Source organism: Vombatus ursinus, unplaced genomic scaffold, assembly GCF_900497805.2.
Source record: "Vombatus ursinus unplaced genomic scaffold, bare-nosed wombat genome assembly UNPS02014839.1, whole genome shotgun sequence".
Taxonomy (NCBI): domain Eukaryota; kingdom Metazoa; phylum Chordata; class Mammalia; order Diprotodontia; family Vombatidae; genus Vombatus; species Vombatus ursinus.
Genome location: NW_020954617.1, coordinates 4,086,891 through 4,107,087, shown reverse-complemented (window position 1 = coordinate 4,107,087; position 20,197 = coordinate 4,086,891). Strand labels below are relative to the sequence as shown.

At 37.9% G+C, this 20,197-nt stretch overlaps 1 protein-coding gene across 1 annotated transcript in view; it reads left to right on the top strand.

The window, feature by feature from the left end:
- Positions 1-421: 421 nt before the first annotated feature.
- Positions 422-20,197, top strand: part of GRM8 (glutamate metabotropic receptor 8) — a 907,987-nt gene continuing 888,211 nt past the window's right edge. The window contains exon 1 of the mRNA XM_027840194.1: positions 422-931. Coding sequence (XP_027695995.1) covers positions 422-931 — 510 coding nt within the window. The remainder of the gene's footprint in view (positions 932-20,197) is intronic.

Sequence of the window (20,197 nt, the reverse complement as noted above, 5' to 3'; positions counted from 1 at the left end):
TGGGAAAATAAAATAACAAAAAATTAGGTGGAGGTAACCATGCTTTTAAAAAGATGAAAACTCTAGGCTCATTAAACTGAATTCATCTACTACGTTTTTTCTTTTCTTCTTTTTAGGAATAGTTCTGCTGCAGGGCTGACTTCATGTATTGTTGACCTCATCCCAACATCAGAACCTCAGATATTCTAATTATCTCATCAGTCCATGGGAGCTGAATTGATTGATAGAAAAACTTGAATCATATGGGCCCAATGGAAATTCACTGTGAAGCTCATACCCAGAAATCTTGCTGAAACACACAGAGCCCTTACTTCATGGGCCCTAATGGTAGCCTTCAGAAGGTACAGCTTCATATGGTCCCCTTCCTTCTGCAGCAAGAATAAACTTTGGGTCTTGGATTACAATACCACCTGTGGAGAAAATGGTATGCGAAGGAAAGCGGTCTCCCTCTTGTCCTTGTTTCTTCCTCCTGACAGCCAAGTTCTACTGGATTCTCACCATGATGCAAAGAACTCACAGCCAGGAATATGCCCATTCTATTCGAGTGGATGGGGATGTCATTTTGGGAGGACTATTCCCTGTCCATGCAAAAGGAGATAGAGGGGTGCCTTGTGGAGAGTTGAAGAAGGAAAAAGGGATCCACAGACTTGAGGCCATGCTATATGCAATAGACCAGATCAATAAAGATCCTGATCTCCTTGCCAATATCACTCTCGGGGTCCGGATCCTGGATACTTGTTCCCGAGACACTTATGCTTTAGAGCAATCTTTAACATTTGTGCAAGCATTAATAGAGAAAGATGCTTCTGATGTGAAATGCGCTAATGGAGATCCACCCATTTTCACTAAGCCCGACAAGATATCAGGGGTCATAGGTGCTGCAGCAAGTTCTGTATCTATCATGGTTGCTAATATTTTAAGACTTTTTAAGGTAGGTAAAAATCTTTCTTTTGCCAATCATCTGGGATGCAAAACCTTGTAACTTTAATAACAGATTCAAGAAGAAAGTGAAGGGAATGTATTACAGCTTGGCAAAGCAACTGTTGTGTTTTTATTACAAGGACTACTTTCAGAATAGTATTCATGGCAAGCAAGGCAAGAGGTACTGGATTCCTTTCCTCACCATGCCAACTGAAAGTGTGTTTCCAAGTGTTTTCTTATTACTTCCCCATCTCTCTTGCTTAAAAAGAGTGGTGGAATTGAATTCCTGCTCCATTACAACCCTTGATATTCAGGTTCTTGTATCTGTTGTTATGTTCAATTATGGATTGATACTTAGCATTCAGAGCACAGTTTTCTTAAATCAGATGCTCCTATGGCAACATGTGAAAGAGAGGAGATGATATTGTTAAATATTAGGGCATGTGGATATGTTAATTGCACTGGGAATTTTATGGCCAGGTTTTTTTTTTTTTTAAATCAATGGTACTCTGTTCCATTGTCCACAAGTGAGTGCACTGATTATTGCTGATATTTTTTTTTTGTATTATAAAGAAAGTAGTAACTTTGGTATTCTATGATATTTAGCACGAGTAGCCTTGGGATCTCTTCCACCTTGAGGCTCATTTTAAATAAGGCACTAGTTACATCTATAGGAAGGGGTATTTTACATTAGTAAATTTACATAAGTAAATGCCTAACACATTTATTGCATGAAACTTGTCTATAGTGTACTCTATTCTTGAAATATCAGGAAGTTGTTAATGAAATTGGTCATGTGTGGGATGTTCTGTTCTGGTAAAGTTTCAAATCAGAAGACATAATATTTAATACTAAAGGATGAAATACCCTTTAGGAGACATGAGGTTTATAAAATTGTCAATTGTTACAGCCTGAGTATTATAAAACTTTGCTAACTCATACTGAACTTTTTCAGTTACAAAAAAATCAAACATGTGATTCTTAATGCCTAAAAAGTTCAAAGTAAGTATTAGAAGTCAGAAATTTTAGATTCGTGATAAATTGTTAAGTTTCAATTGAGATAATTGAAAAGACAGATTGAAAACACTTTGAAAATTATAAAGCCCTATGCAATTACTCAGTATTTTTATATTTTGAATTTTCATTACTTTGCTCATCTTATTTATTAAAGCCCATTATACCATCATTTATAATACATATGCTGCTTGAAAAATAATACATTTTCTTAAAAACACTTTACATTTTGACTTTTCACTAATATAGACAAGACTTCTTCATTATCTTATTCTGACATAATAAGATTTAACTGTATTTTCATGTTTGAATTGTTTTCCTACACTAGTATTTTGCCAGGAATTGAAATCATACTCATACGCCTATAGTTTGAAGAGTTTATTCTCTCTCTCTTTTTCAAAAGTTCTGTAATAATGCTTCATGTTACTTCAAAGATCACCAACACGAATCAGAAATCACATTCATCAGTTCTTTCAGTACCACTGAGGCATTTATCAATCAATAACCAAGCATTTATTAAGCTCCCATTAAGTACTAAGCACTGTGCTAGGCATTTCATTGTTGTTCAGTCATTTCAGTCATGGTTGACTTTTTACGACCCTTTTTAGGGTTTTCTTGAAAAAATACTAGAGTGCTTTGTCATTTCCTTCTCCAGTTCATTTTACAGATGAGGAAACTGAAGCAAACAGGGTTGAGTGACTTGCCCAAGTCACAAAGCTAGTTAAGTGTCTGGGGTCAGATGTGAACTCAGGTCATCCTGATTCCAGGCCCAGCACTCTATCAGCTGTGCCACTTACGTGCCCATGCTAGGCATAGGGGATACAAATACATTGAATGATTTGAATTTCCTGAGGGATATTAGACATTCTCTTATCATCTTATGTGGGGGTTTCAATTCCCTGTTAAACACTTTTGTTTTATCCTTCCACTTGTAAAGGACATTTTCCTTGGCAGAGAAAACAAAGGCAAAATATGAATTGCCTTTTCTCCACCATGCATTGTTACTACCTTGTAGACTCTGAGCAGTGGTCCTATCTCTTCTTTTATAGCTAAGAACATCCTTATTGTTTTCAGCTTTTACTTTTCTCACCATCAACCTTAGCTTGTAATTACTCCTCTCTCTCTCTCTCTCTCTCTCTTTTCTTGCTTTTTGGTGAGGCAATCTAGGTTAAGTGACTTGCCCAGAGTGACACAGCTAGTAAATGTCAAGTATCTGAGGCTGGATTTGAACTCAGGTCCTCCTGACTCCAGGGCAGGTGCTCTATCCACTGTGCTACCTAGCTGCCCTTACTCCTCTCTTTTTGTATTCATCCTCTATTATTTGTCCTTGCTTTCATTTTAGGATCATAGGATCTCAGCTCTAGAGTTGTAGATGACTTTAGAGTCCAGTCCCTAATTTATATAAGAGGAAACTGAGGCCCAGAGAAGTTGTGACCTACAGGAAGTAAGTAGCAAAGTGGGGATTGACACTTAGGTCACATGATTCCATATTCAGTGGAACAGTTCAGTATTCTTTCTATTCTACCATGTTGTCTCCTTCTTTTGTCCATCTCTTTTTAACGGGGCCATCGTCAGTCCTGTTGACTCTTGTCCTGCCACTGGACTATGATGACCCTGGAGGAGAGAGTGAGGCTGATGACTTTGTGCGGTTCTGCCTCACTCAAACCTGATTCACACTCAAGTCAAAACATCATCCTTGTGATGTCATTGGTCTTCTTTGAGAACAAAGGCAGAACAACAACAACAACAATCTTTTTAACAATGTAAGTTGATTGATGAATTCCTTGTGCATCCACACTGATCTCTTTAGATGGTTTCCCCTCTCATTCATTAACAAAAATGTATTTATATGATCAGAATTTCATTTTTGAAACTTCATTGCCAAGAGCTCTCTCTTTTTCTCTCATCATCTCATATCACTCAGATGCCTTTCCTTACCATCTCCTCATTCAGTTATGTATCACATGAAGAGTACTGATTCTTTTTCTTGCCTATGCAAACCCCTCTACATGCATAAGTGATTCCATTCTATTTTATCTTCTCCAGCAGCTTGTATCTTCTATCATTCCCACCCTCTCACGAACCTCAAAACTCTTCTTGTCTACTGGTTGCTTCCCTTCTGCCTACAAACATTCCTACATCTCCTCCATCCTTAAAAATAATGCTCATTTGATCAGTGGGTCCCTGCAAGTTATTATTCTGTATCTTTCCTCCCTGTCATGGCTAAACTCCTTGAGAAACTTGTCTATATTCGTTGATGCCTCCATTTTCTTTCTTGTCAGTCTCTTCATAACTCTCTGCTGTCTGGCTTCTGATTTCATCATTCAATTGAAACTCCTCTTTTCAAAGTTACTAATGATTACTTAATTGTCAAATCTAATGGCCTCATCTCAATCCTTAATCTTCTTGACCTCTCCCTATAGCCTTTGAGCCTGTCAATCACTTTTTCTTTGATACTCTCTTCTCTCTAGATTTTCATGATATAGCTTACTCCTGTTTCCCTTCCTACTTGTCCAACTTCACCTTCTCAGTCTTTTTTTTGCTGGTTCTTCATCTGGTTTGTACCCAAAAACCATGGGTATCTCCCAAGGCTCTATCCTGGACCCTTGTCCCTTCTCCCTCTGTCCTACTTTTTTTGGTGATCTCATCAGCTTTTATAGATTCAATTATCATTTCTATGCAGATGATTCTTGGATCTATTCATGTAGTTCTGACTTCTCTCCCTACCTCCAGCATCATATCTCCAATTGCCTGAGGAACTTAAATTGGATGTCCCATAGACATCTTAAACTCAATACATCCAAAACTGAACTCATCTTTTCCTGCAAACCCTCCCCTCATCCTAACTTTCTTATTACTGCCAAAGGCACCATTATCTTCCCAGTCACCTAGGCTAGTAAGTTAGGGGTCATCCTTGACTTCTCACTCTGTTATACCTTCTGTATCTAATCTGTTGCCAAGTTCTCTGATGTCTGCCTTCCTAATATCTCTCATGTATTCTCCTTCTTTGACATTGCTACCACCCTGGTGCTGACCTTTTTTACCTCTCATCTAAACTATTGCAAAAGGCTGGTGGTTTGCTTTCCTGACTCAAGTCTCTTCCAATTTTACCCTATCCTCCACTCAACTACCAAATTAATTGTGCTAAACCCCAGATCTGATGATATCTTTCCATTGTCAATAAACTCCAAGACTCCTGATCACTTCCATGATCGTATATAGCATCTTCTGTTTGGCTTTTCAAGTCCTTCATAATCTAGCCTCTACATACCTTTCCAGTCTTCTTATTCTTTACTTCCCTTCATGTACTCTATGATCTATTGACACTGGCCTCCTTGTTGTTCCTCCAAAGATGAGATGCTCCCTCTCCTGACCTCTTCCATTTTCATTGGCTCTTCCCCATGCTTGAAATGCTCTGTCTTCTCATCTTCACCTCATGTCTTCCCTGACTTTCTTCAAGTCTCACTCAGCTAAAATTCCTCCTTATGCAAGAAGCCTTTCCTGTTCCCCCTCTCAATATGCCTTTCCTTAGAGAACTTACTCTGTATATATCTTGTATGTACATAGTTGTTTGCAAGTTTTATGCCTCATTAGTGAGTCCCTTGAAGGCAGATATCATTTTCACCTTCTTTTATATCCCTAGTGCTTAACATAGTGCCTGGAACATAGTTATTACTCAATAAATGCCTAACTACCTTTTTCTCTGTAATTGTGGAGGAGAAATGAGGTTAAGGGAATAGAGTATCTATAGCCACTTGTGAACACATCATGGAACTTATGTAGTTTGACATCATTTGACAGATAAGCAAAAGGAGACCTATAGAAGAGAAATGACTTGCCTAACAGCATGCACATGGACCTGGTAATGGTGCAACATTGCTCTATTCCATGGACACAGGCTCTGCATCTAACCCTAGCCAGTTGTTTCACAAATGTCACAAGAGGGACAAGAGGTAGCCCAATCTGACTAGTGGTGGGGGAGACTCAGCATTTGTGTCTTCTGGACAGTGACTTATTGTCATTATTTTCATATATAAGGGATGATATATTGTCATTATAATTCATATTAATATGATGGTAAATCATTAGAACAGCATAGGCCTGGTTGATCAAGTACATAATGATAATCTATTTCTGAGATAGAAACCTCCCAAGTGACTAGCAGTCACTTCCAAATTCATGCCCCAAACAAAATATATCCTCTGTTCTGTAACTGAAACCTAAAATACATATAAGTATCTTTAGTACTAAGATGACAAACTATTTTAAGAACTTCTCAAGTAGAGAAGACCTGCATGTCTAGTATTCCATAACTCCTTATACTGATTGCTAATCCACTTTAGAACCCAAGTCAAGCCTCTGATTAATTTCTTTAAAGCAACTTTATGTGACAAGACATAGATAGATTTCTTAGATATCCACCACAAAATTAATAGACTCTTTAGATATCCACCAGGAAATTAACCATCATTTGTCACTTCATTTGGCTAGGGAGCAGCAGTTGGCTCTCCTTAACTTGCATGCAATATGTCCTAGAGGGATCACTTTCTTGAATCTGAGCCCAGGACTACAGAAATCTCTCTTTAAGAAGGCATATTTGGGTTTTAAGAGGAAAACTTAAGACCCTTGTCTTAATACTCCCTAGGATTTAGTATGTGATGAAGTTTTAATCCCAAGGCATCAAAAAGCATTATAGTACAGTGACACCTCATTAATTCAAATGTCGCTCATTTGGAATTTGTGATCATTAAAACAGGCTGGGAGTTGACCTTTGCACTCCCTTTGGCTAGATAAATCAATATCACTAGGGAAAAAAAATCAAACTTTGAGTCTTCTTAAGAAACTAAAGTTTTTTTCAAGTTCTTAAGAAGCACCTATTTATATACAAATATTTCATATGCTAAGTACAAATTATTCATTTCTATGTGTGAAAGCAGGTTGCTTTGCTTAGTAACACATTGTGGTTATTGTATGCTTGGAAGCAATGGAATATTGCTTTTAAAGTGTAGATCTTTAAGAGATTCAGACTGGCTTTCCCCCTCATTCTTGTTAAGCAAGTACTAATGTAAAAGAATATACATTATGTTTGTGACATACTGTTTATTAGAGATGATCTCATCTTCTGCTTTCCCTATCGATTCTAGTAATATATTTCAAAACAGGTTAGCAAAATATATCAATCAATCATTAAGCCTTTATTAAGCTTCTACTGGGTGCTAGGCACTTTGCTAAGAACTAGGTTTTCAAAGACAAAAAAAAAATATGAAGCAATCCCTGCTCTCAAGAAACTTACATTCTATGTGTGTGCATTGAGCAAGAATAAATTTTTTTTTTTTTTAGGCAGTTGAGGTTAAGTGACTTGCCCAGGGTCACACAGCTAGTAAGTGTCAAGTGTTTGGTCTGAGGCTGGATTTGAACTCAGGTCCTCCTGACTTCAGGGCCGGTGCTCTATCCCCTGCACCACCTAGCTGCCCCCAAGCATATGTTTTTTAAATCACAAAAATTAGGTTCCAGTTCTTCATTATAACTATTAGAAAAGTTTCATGGGATTTAAAAACTATTATCAAGGATATTTGGATACAGTCTATAATTATATCTAAAAAGAAAAGAGATGTCTTTTTCTTTTGCCAGAAAGTATGGTTCTGTCAATTAAGTGGGCAAATAAGTCCTTTCCTAAGGGTAGGGGGAAAAGGGGCCTCTTGTGACCCTCTATTGATTCAGACTGCAGTGGAATGCTATTTGCAATCTCATTGCATAATGGAAATCAGGAGGTAGCTGTCATGGTTTCAGAAGACAAACTGCTGGTAGCTGAGACAAATCATAGCCTCCTTTCTCTTCTTAGTGTTCTCAATTCACAGCTAATGTGTATCTTACAAACCTTGTTACTTAAATCAGTCTACTCAACCATTTCAGATGGTAAAAATGAGTAAAAGTGGTAATTTGGGTGACCCTGCATTAGGTTCAAGTGACCATTACTCCTATTATTATTCCTGAGCTATGAATTATTTAATAAGAGAACACAACTTCTAAAAAGGCACACAATTAAAGATAGATCTATACAGCAGCCGCCGTGATCATGGCCAGTAAGGACAGGAATCCAACCAGGCAAGAGTCAAAAGAAAAAAGGCCACGATCCAGACAGAACATTTGAAAATCTCCTTTGTGTTTTGTGTACCTTGACTTTCTGGGCAAGCCTGTAGTGTATCTGGAGCCAAGTGTCAGTCTCAGCCTTAAGTCTTCCTAAGTGACCAGAAATCAACCTTTGGTGGCAAAAGAGCCTAGCTATCTGAGAAGAAACCTATGAAATAACCAAAGTCTAAAATCATTGCAACCTCCAATTTTAAATGGGAAAAACTAAATATAGGGGCAGCTAGGTGGTGCAGTGGACAGACAGAGTACCAGCCCTGGAGTCAGAAGGACTTGAGTTTAAATCCAGCCTTAGACTAGCTGTGTGACCCTGGGCAAGTCACTTAACCCTGATTGCCTCACCCCCAAAAAAGGAAAAACTGAAATATAGAAAAAAATTATACATATGTGTACACACATACGACTATCACATTTCCATGTATGTAAATAGTTAGCATTTATGTAGCACTTTAAGGTTTGGAACGTATTTTATATATATTCTCTCACAGGACTTTCACTATTATTATCCCCATTTTACAGATGAGGAAACTGAGGCTGAGAAAGGGTTAAGTTACTTGCCCAGGGTCAATAGCTGATAAGTGTCTAAGATAAGGTTTGAACTCAGATCCTCTATGACTCTACTTCCAGCATTTTAATCTGCTACACCACCTGTTCTGATACCCTTCAAATACCCTTCAGATACTTCTCTCCTTAAGACTTATTTCCTAAATCGTAGGAGAGCTGTCACCTGCAATGACAGAGGGAGTGGCCATTGTGATGAAATCACAGATCCTTTGTTTGGCTTGGATTTATACCTTCATTTGAGTGTGGAACTTCCTGTACATAGACTGGTAACTTCTTTGTCACTTTTAATTTTAGAGTGTTGCCTGGGACACTGAGTGGTTAAGTTATTTACCCAGGGTCACATAGCTTGAACCTCAACTTCTGGAGCCTTTGTATACAGGTCAGTTGCACAATGGATAGAGTGCTGGGCCTTGAGTCAGGAAGAGCTGAGTTCAAATCCCACCTTAGATACTTTCTAGCTGTGTCTTGGGCAAGTCACTTAGCCTCTGTTTGCCTCAGTTTCCTCAACTGTAAATGGAGATAATAATAATACCTACATCCCAGCATTGTTGTGAGAACCAAATGAGATAATATTTGTAAGTGCTTAGCACAGTGCCTGGAACATAGCAGATGCTATATAAATGCTAATTATTATTATTATTATTTTGCTGCCTTTTATTCATATGTGCACACACATATACACACATTCCCCATATAGATAAAATCACAGGTCCATGTTAAAAAATAGTGGATCTATGATTTTGTCAGAATGGGAACTCCCTTCATCAAAGAAGATAGCAACCCATTTTTAACTTAGCTGGTAAGTCCTAAGGAGTGCCTGAGGCTTAGAGATGGTTAGCAACTTGCCCATGATCACATAGCTAGTGTCAGAAGTATTTGAACTCTATGTGTATGTGTGTATGTATGCACAGTATTTGTATACAAGGTATTTTCATAAACAAATTTACTCTCTCAGAAGACATGTTCTTTTTAAAGTAGTTTGCATGATTATATAATGCAAAATTAAAATAACAACCCTAAAACATTGCCTGTCCCTCCCTCAAGGAGAAGGTAGATAAAAAAAAGTTTTTAAAATCCAGGTTCCGTGTTCTTCTTCTAGCTGCTGCCAGGATTTGAGTTCCATAGAAAAGGCAAGGATCCTTTCTGTATGAGTGGGAATTCTGGTGACTGGGGCTATACCTAGATGGGGGGCAGTTCTTGATACCTGACCCATCAGACTATGAGTTACTTGAGGGCAGGGATCATGTTTTTGCCTTTCCTTGAAGTCCCACACTTAGCACAGTTCCCAGAATATAGTAAACACTTAATAAGTGCTTGTTGGCTGACTGAATAACATTCCTCTCTACCCACCTCTGGTTTGGACTGTTCCTCATCTCTAATGCAAGGTGAATGTGGGCTTTTTGGATGACTGAATTCTAGCATGTTGTAGTTAAAAAAAATTCATGGGATTGACTGAAAGGCTCTACCTTCCAATTTTCCATTATCTATTTGCCATCAAATAAGATTTAAAATGAAATGTTAACTCCTGCTGAGTTTATTGATTAGGACCATTTATCTGTCCATCTAACTAGATGAGCTTAGATGTGACAGATTTACCATTTTATAGCTTATAGTTAATATAGCAGAAGCTATGCAATAAATAATGTGTAAAAGGGTTGGCTGTGTTGAAGTGGGCTGCCACAATTGGTAAAGCTTCTTGAAAGAAAATATATCTTTGTTGAAATACAAAACTGGGCAGGCTGAAAATTCCCAGGAAATATGATATTGTGGTATTTTTCATTTAGTTAAATATGCAGATCAATTTTAGTCATTTATAATCACCACACATCTATTTTTGGAAAAATTATCTGGTCTATTTTTAAACAAATTTTGGCTTTAAAACCCATTTGACTGTTTTTGGAAATAGACCATCTAATCCTTACCTTTAACCTCTGCAAAATCAATAGTTTAGGTTAAGTTAAGTGGGGGAAAAAAGTTTTGCCTGACACTCTTATTTACCTCAATGAATCTTTGTATTTTCCCCCCCATTTTTTTTTTAATATTCATATGAGTTACTTGTAAGGATTAAAGGGCTATTTTTAACTTAAAATGTTCAGTTTTTTTCTCAAAGTGAGACATATCAGTCTTTGTTATGGGGGTCAACTTTGCTTTTAATTAAAAGGGGAAAATAATCTAGAAAAGAAAGAAGAATTAGAGCCAGGCATAATATTTTTTTATGTATGTACCTCAAAAGTGCTTTGTAAAATTTTAGTTTAAATTCCGGGCTTTCCAATCAACATTAAAAAAAATTTTTTTTTCAAAAAAGCCCCTGACTTTTTGCTAATTGCATGACAAGAGGATTTATGGCCAAAAGATAAGTTCTTCCTTTTGGGTACTTATCTGAAATATAAGATCTGCTTGGGTAGTGTTTATACGTAAGAATTCTCTTTATCAGAATATAAGCAAAAAGGAGGCTTAGGGGGAATCACTTCGTTTAGTACCGTCCCCCCGGATTCAGTTCAAGTTTCTCCTGTGTAGATTGTTGTCCTGTCTTTCCCTGGAGCGTAAGTAGACATCTTGTCTATCCAAATTGCTGCCTTGGTCCTTCTTGTATTGAATTAGAGGAAAGGAAAGGGACAAGGCCTGTGAGTCCCATATCCTTTCTGTGTTCCCTATCATTGGCTGTTTAAACTATCAAAAGGCACCAGACCAGACAGTCATAGTGTAATAGCCAATTAAAACAATGCCTAGCTAGCCCAATGTTGATTGACAAGCGCAGGCAGCCAGTGGCATTGGTGGAAAGAGGGAGACAAAAATGGGCTTGTCCTGTTACTATAAATCTGATTTAGAGGATGACTGGTAGCACTTATACTTCTTTAGCAGGTAGAAACAACTACCGAGTTGGCAGAAATAATCATTTGTAAAATAGGAAGCAATAAGAGTACACAACTTCTTCCTCCAGCCCTCCAAGCCAAGCTTCTCCCTGGTCTGATAATGGAGATACCAAACATGGGGGCCACATGCAGCCAGAGGGCCATGGACCAGATTCAATTGTAATTGGAAAATATTTACCAAAATAAATAAAAATACAATAAAACATAGATAATATTAACTTGTGGTTTCTAAGTCAATATGTAACCCACTTTTATTTGAATTTGACACCAATGAACTAGGTGACCTCCAAGGACTCAGCTTTAAATCTAGGATCCAATAATCCTCCCACTGATCCCTTTCAACCTCCCTGTTCCCAGACTCTTGAAAGAGTCTCTAGGGAATGTGAGAGGGAGATAAAAAAAAAAAGCACAATTCTATGTAATGAAAAATAGAAGATGGTGAGTGTACAGGGCAGTTACAAATAAAGTACAAGAACTAAACTAATTAGTCTGAAGATGAGACTAATGACCTTGGCCTCATTAGCACCATACTGAATCCCACTGAACTAAGTTATCCCTCCCTGTGCTATCTCTCTCAAACCCATGTGTGGTAGATAATGTCATTTTAACTTTACAGATGGAAAACCAAGGCCAAGATTGAGTGACCTAGCAATTAGATTTGTCTCACATTTTAAGGCTACTACTTTTTAAGCTACTAAATGTGAGCTCTCCTGAGGTTCCACTTAAAAATAAGATATATCCCTTAAAGAGTTTTCGGTTTCTTTGAAGTTTTTCCATAGAGATTGTTGAATTCTTCATCAGAGTACAGAGTACAAAATAAGAGGTTATGGTTGAGAGAGGGTAACCTCCCAACATCTTGCCGAAACAGTCATTTGTAGAAATTGACATTTTCTGAAAAGTTTGGCACAGATGACATAAAGGCAGAAATTTAAATGCAAACAACAAAAAAAAAACATATTTTGGTGAGGAACTAAATGACCAGAGTTCCTGTGATCTGATGATACAAATACTAGGAGCTCAGAGGCTAATGCAATTCAGAGGAGTTAGCTTTAGAGGTCAAGTTAAATTTACTGGACAACCAAAAAAATAATGGAACCAGATGACTAGATTTTAATGCAAATGATAATTTCCTACCCCAAAGTCCTGGATTGTTTAAAATGTGAATAGTTCAGTTTAGAGGGTGAACGATTCAGATTATTTTGTCCTCACAAGAAATTTATGAAGTACACTCTGCTCTTATCCTCATTTATAAATGAAGAATATCGAGCTCAGGGAGGTTAAGTAATTTGCTTCTGGTTGCACAGCAGTTAAATGTCAGAGACAGCATTCTAACCTAGGTCTCTCCTGATACAAAGTCTAGTACTCTTTATACAAGTAAGGAATACAAATGTTGCATAAAGATTTAGAGGAAAGGCTGAGTTAATGACTAAAGACTGGGTCACTTACAGATTTTTAGAGGAATTGAAAATTGAATTGAGTCTAGAAAGGTGTATAATAGTTATGATAGCACTCTTTCTCTTTCCCCTAAATTCTTCCCTAATTCCCCATTTTGATAAGAAGATGACCCTTGGTTCTGGAAGTCTTTTCTAGAAGAATGAAAGATTTGACAGGTCCTGACAAGATGGAAAGGCTTCAAATATAGGTTTGATGATGGAATGTTACTGTCATACAAGGATGAATCTAATTAAACTCAGAGAAACCCATCACCATCTTTGGCTACCAGGTGACAACTGATTTTTAGCTATAACAATATATGAAGTTCATCTCTTAACTAACATGTGGAGATGTTGTGATTGGCATTGGTGGTGGTGATGGAGATGAATGAAACCAATGAAATCATCGTTCTTTTGAACAATTGACATGGGCAACAGGTGTAGTGGATAGAGAACTGGCCTCAGAGTCAAGAAGACCTGACTTCAAGTCCTTCCTCTAATGCCTATTGGTTGGGTAACCCTAATTAAATCACTTAATCTCTCAGTGTTGCCATGCAATTCTCTAAGACCATAAATTGAAGAGAAGGTCCTGATCAGCATTAGAAGAGGAAGTTGCCTATACTGATAAAAATCACAGATCTGGTACAAAAAAAGAAAAAAGAAATTGAGGTAATAGTTCCCATTTATATAGTGCTTTATATTTTACAAAATGCTTTTCCCATAACAAATTTAGGAAGTAGATAAAATGAAGCATTATCGTCTTCATTCAGTGGTGAAGAAACAGAGGCGGGATTTAAATGGCTGATGTGGGGCAGAGTGGAGAGAAAGCTTTCCAACCAGATGGAAAAGGTGATCAAAGGCCTAAGGAGTAAAAGTGAGGCTAGATTATCTGTTACCGCATTGCTTCCTGTGGGATTTTCAAGGATTAGGGGGTAGTGCACAGAAATCATGGAAGAAGTCTTTGGCGCCCTGAGATCACCAAAAAAGAGGTAGAAAGGAATATTTAATTAGCTTCCATGAACAGGAGGGGCAGACCATTTCCTTATTTCCCCAGGGTTAGAAGTAGACAAAGTGAAGACATGCTATGGGGATTTGAGGAAGGAAACAAGAGTTAGAGAAAAGTTTCTTAGAACCAAAGCAGCTTTGAGCTAGAAGGAACCTTAGGAACGGTACAGTCTCACCTCTTCATTTTGTACATGAGACAACTGACACCCACAGAAGTTGTTACTGGCTCAGAGTTCCACAGCTATTCATTGGCAGATCTGAGGCCAGTCTAGCCTAGTGCTTTTTTGTTTGACCTCAGTGCCTGCGTTTATAGGGAATCCGTTGTTGGTATGAAGAAGGACTGAGCTCAATAAGCATGAGAATGATATTTGTCAGTCTTGTTTTTCTGTCTTTGTACTTACATATCTTTTTTTTTAAATGCATGCATGGTAGTCACAAAATTTGAGTTGGAAAGGATCTCAGAGGCTACGTAGTCCAATCCATACCTGAATAAAAATCCTGCCCCTCTGCCCCGCTACATCATAACCAACAAATGGTCATCTAGCCCTTTTTTGAAAATCCCCTAAGAAGGAACCTGCCTTCTGGATAGCTATGGGGCGGCTTGTTCCACTTCTGTATAGCTCTAATCACTAAGAATATTTTCATTACATCAAACCTAAATTTGTGTCCCTGAAATTTCCAAACATTTCATAACTCTTCCTTCTGGATCTAAGGAGAATGGATCACATTCATCTTCTACTTCACAGCTCTTTAGATACCTAAGGACGATAGTCATGTGCCTGCTAAGTTCTCTCCAGGCTAAATATCCCCAGTTCCTTCAGCCAGTCATCACATAGCATGATCTTGTTGCCCTTCACTATCCTTGCGGTCCTTTTTTTTTTTTTGGTGAGGTAATTGGGGTTAAGTGACTTGCCCAGAGTCACACAGCTAATGTCAAGTGTCTGCTCGGAGACCGGATTTGAACTCGGGTCCTTCCGACTCCAGGCCTGGTGCTCTATCCACTGTGCCACCTAGCTGCCCCTGGCAATTCTTTTTTGTATTGTTCCTAAACACTGGGTACTGTGGTGCCCAGAACTGAAGATAATATTCCATATGTAGTTTGACCAAAACCAAGTGGAGTTTGTTATTATCCTGCTAACCCTAAACATGATGCCTTCCAACAAAACCCTAGAATTACATCAACTTTTCATGTTGAACTTGCAGTGTTTTAACCAGTCCTGTCCCAGATCCCAAAATTTTAAGGTGAAAGACTACTCTTGGGCAGCTAGGTGGTGAAGTGGATAGAGAGCCTGACTTGGATTCATCTTCTTGAGTTCAAATATGGCCTCACAAACTTAGCAGCTGTGTGACCCTGGACAAGTCATTTAACTCTGTTTGCCTCAGTTTCCTCATCTATGAAATGAGCTGGAGAAGGAGATGGCAAACCATTCTAGGATCTCTGCTAAGAAAACCCCAAATGGGGACACGAAGAGTCAGGCACAACTAAACAACAATAGTTCTGTAGCCATGCCTTGTGCTTTTGAACCTGGTGTTTTGAACCCAACCATAAAGACTTTACATTTATCCACATTAAGCTTAATCCTACTGGATTATGTAAGTATTTATAGAAAGAAACAAATTGTGTTATCAGTGATATTGAAATGCTAATTCCAAATTTCTGTGTTTGACTTCATGCCAGTAAGGAACATTGATTTGGGAGGAATTCATGGATACTTTCTTCTGACCCAATGATCCATCAGTAAAAGGAGTGGCAGCATATCTGTCCTAAATCTAAATCAATAGATTGTTAGGAAGGTATATCCTCTAGTTTAGTTAAAAATTTAAAATTCTTATAAAAAATAAGACTCATAAAATCCTTTGGAAATGGCTCCCATGTTGGTCAATGAGATATATATATATATATATATATATATATATATATATATGTATACACATACATATATATTTCCCCTTAGTGGTCCTGAAGTCTTTCCTCATCTGTAAAATGGGCCTAATAATATCATTAGTACATACTTACCTTGAAGGGTGGTTGTGAGGATCAAATGAGATAATGTGTGGGTGTATGTATTGTTGTTGAGTTGTTTCAGTCATGTCTGACTCTTCGTGACCTCATTTGGGATTTTCTTGGCAGAGATACTCAGGTGGTTTGCTATTTCCTTCTCCAGCTCATTTGACAGATGAGGAAACTGAGGCAAATGGGGTTAAGTGACTTGCCCAGGTTCACAAAGCTAGGAAGTGTCTGAGGCTAGATTATAAAGGGCTTTAAAATTCTTAAACTGATTTGTAAATGTAAGTTATTTTTATCAATAAATAATGATTTTATAAATTGATCATAAGTATATAGATAAATATCCCAAATTAATAAATACATTTGTGATCATGAATCCTTCCACTTAGTGTTTCCACTCTTGTAAATAATTGCCTCTGATTTGAATGGTGGGGGAGATAGTGCAGCACATTGAGATTATTTGAATGGAATTTTACTTCCTGTCTTTTTTTCCTTCTGCCTATGCAAAGAAAAACAGTGAAGATTCTCTCTCTCTCTCTTTTTTTTTTTGGTTGGGATTACTTTATTCCATTCATTTTCATGGTGTCAAAGCAGCTAGTATTTTCTGTTGGTGTTTAAACTGATATTTACAGGTAACACCCTGTTGAAAATAAAATAGATTAAATGGAGAATATTTTTCCCACTGGTTCCTTCTCTAACTAAAATAAAACATCCCAATATCACTCCTTATCTGAATATCCCATCTGTCACTTCCATACTAATTTGAGCCAATGTCATACTGGGAGCAGTGCAGGGCTGAAAGTATGCATGCAAACTAATATGGCCATACTATGTGTAGGGAATTGGATTTTTAGCATCAGGCTTATATTTAACCCCAGAATTCTCCTTGGAATTATGAGGACACAAAATCAAAACTCATATTTATAGTCAAGAACATAATTTGCATTGAAATTTTGGCCTACACTTATTAATGTCATGCATAGTATAAGTAAAAACATGAATTTAGGTATTAATCTAATAACCAAATGCTATTGTGTATAGGTCTTATAAGTGAACACTACTTAAAAAATCTTTTTTATTTCTTGAGGATCATGTGCTCAAACTAGCAACATTAATGCTTTAGCATGTTGAAGTAGTGTGATTCTGGGATTTTAGGAAAAATAAATGAGGGAACTGATGTGTAGTGCTGATTGCCAGAGAGTGAGTATTAGCACTAAAGAACCTACAGCCTACTAGGAAATGGTGCATGTGAAAACCCCAGAAAACTCAATTCTGTGCTTGTTTAAAACATAACTTGGCAGAACTAAATGGCAATATTGTCGTTTCACTGTCCTCACATGAGACTAATCACATCTACTAATGGGCACATTCGAGATGAATCATCTTCTAGGAATGTTTGAACAAAAATAACTCAAGATTTAAAACACAGGCAATTTCCCCTAGGTGCCCTGAGCACTTAGGATCTTCGAATCCTAACAATTAGAGCTATTAAAAATGGAATGGGCTGGCTATGGAGGAAGTGGCTTTCCCCTTATTGGAAGATTTTAAGCAGAAGCTGGATGACTTTCTCAGTGGTGTTTCTGAGGATTCTTCTTCAGATCTGGATTGAAATTGTTGTGCATCTTTCGTTTTCGAAGAGTACCAATGACATCATGGAGTGGTGTCTTGACTTGTGCATGAATTAGAATTAAATGAGGCAGAGTTGCACAAAATCATCAGCATCACTCTTCAAGAGTCATTGAAGTCCAATGGCAAGACAAAAGTCAGGACAACTGGTGATGGCTTGAGATGCCAGTGGATGACCTTGGTGTCTTTCATGTCTGATTAAGCTCTAAGCTCTACACCTGCCTTCATGGCCAGTGGAACAAATTGTTCTTATGTGCCCATTCTGCAGGGGGAAGTCTTCACGTGCTTGGGGTGGGCATCCCTCTAACCTGCTGATGAGTTTTAGGCTTGTCAGTTACCCTCAGCCTGGTTTAGACTGTCTACCAAGATGGTTTTACTAGAGTGGCCACTGTTCATGCAATAGTTTCTTGGAGCCACTGAGGTCTCTTTCGACTTTGGAATTCTTTTCTTCTGTGAATCTTAGCAGCTAATAGGACTTTGGAGGTTATTGCCAATCTTCTGCCTAATGCGGGAATTCCTTCTACAACACTCAACAGACAGTCACCTGGCCTCTGCCTGTACATTGCTAAGAAGGACAGCTTATTATTTTGTGAATCAGTCTATGATATTTTTGGAAAGTTCTAATTGTTAGAAGGTTTTTCCTATAGACAAAGCTGAAATCATCCCTGTAGGCTCTAACCACCTCTTATTCTGTCCTCTGGAGCTACATAAAATAAATGTAATCCCTCTTCTCCTTAACAATCCTTTAAATATCTAAAGATATTTATCATATGCCTACCCTCTCTCCTTGCCATCCCAGGTCTTCTCTTTTCCAGGTGAAGCATCTATTGTTCCTTCAACAATTGCTTGCATGACATGGTATCTAAACCGTTTACCATCCCTGTCAGTGAGCCCTTTTTGGGACACACTCCAATTAGACTTATATCATCTTGAACTAAATTAAATCAAACTTTCCCTGTCTTATGATAAGATCATTGAGCAACCATGGAAAATTCAGACCTGTAAGTAAAATATTTTCAAGTAATACAAACTTCAAAGGGACATGTTTTGGTGAACTCAGGTGTAACATTAGCTATTGTCAACATTACCCATATAAATTCCTAGGTCTCCAGGCAAATGTTAGGAAAGATTTTGTGTTACTCTAAGTTTGCTGCATAGGATTAATGGGGAGCCCTATGTTGTCTCCAATATAGCTCCAAAGAAGAGAATTTATGAGTGGCAGTTTTGAGTATATTCCAAATGATCACTGGGGTACACATGTATTGAGAATATTTTCCACAGCAGAATTGTGAGTTATTCCAAATACTTTAAGGAAGTGCATATTTTTCTGTAGTTAGTAGCAGGAAGTGGTGAAAATAACCAACCTTTAGAAAAGGCATTGAAAACTTCAAAATAAATAAATGCGGTTTGATCCTACTCTTTTCCCACACTGTGATCATCTAGCCTTGCTTCTGCCATGAGCTAGTTACGTGACTTAGAGCCAGTCACAGTCATGCTGTGCCTCACTTGGCTCATTTATGAAATAATTCAATTCAACATTCATTTATTAAATACCTATTGTTTGCAAAGCAATAGCTCATATTTCTGAAGCTTTTTGAGATTTGCAGAGTACTTTGTCTATCAGCCATCAAACGTTTATTAAATGCCTTTTCTGTTCCAGGTCTTATGCTAAGTTCTGGAGATTCAGACAAAAATAAAACCAGCCTTGTTCTCAAGGAGATTACGTTCTATAGAGGGAGACAACATGTACACATATATGTGTACTCAAAACAAGAATGTACATGACACATGTTAAATGCAATATAATTTTTGTTTAGGGAGGTACTAGCTGCTGGGGAGATCAGGAAAGGTATGTAATAAGCATGTGGTGTGTGAGCTGAGCTTTGAATAAAACTGGTGGTTTTTTTTTTAAGTCCCCATTTTACAAATGAAGCAACTGAACCTGAGGAATTGAGTGACTTGCCTATGGTCACTCGACCTTTGTCAGAGGTTGGATATGAAAGAAGTTGCTTTCGATGATTTCTCCTAGGGCACTTCCATCTCTAATATTCTGTCATTCTAAATCCTAGAGAAAATGGAGAGATATTAGAACATACCTTTGTGTTGATGACTTTCTATTTCTTTGATTATCTTTATTATTATAATGCAGCCTAGCCGACCTTCCCTCCTCTCCTCTCTCTCCTTACCTCCGATCTATCTTTTGTAATACTGCTAATAGGGGGTCCTGTCCCTCCTCTACTCAAAAATCTTCAGCAGTTCCCTATTTTCTTTGCTTTTTCCTAATTCCTTTGCTTTTCATTTGACACCCTCTACCATCTGCCACTACTCTGCCTTTTATATGTTTATTCATTTAGTTCATTCAGTGATTCAACACACGCTTATTTAGACAGGTAGGGGGTGTGGCAGATAGAGTGCTGGGCTTGGAGTCAGGAAGTTGCTGATGTTGTTCAGTGGTGTCTGACTCTGTGAACCCATGGGCCATAGCAAGTCAATACTGTCCATGGGGTTTTCTTGGCAAAGATACTGGAGTGGTTTGCCATTTCCTTCTCCAGTGGGTTAAGGCAAACAGAGGTTAAGCGACTTGCTCGGGGTCACACAGCTAGTAA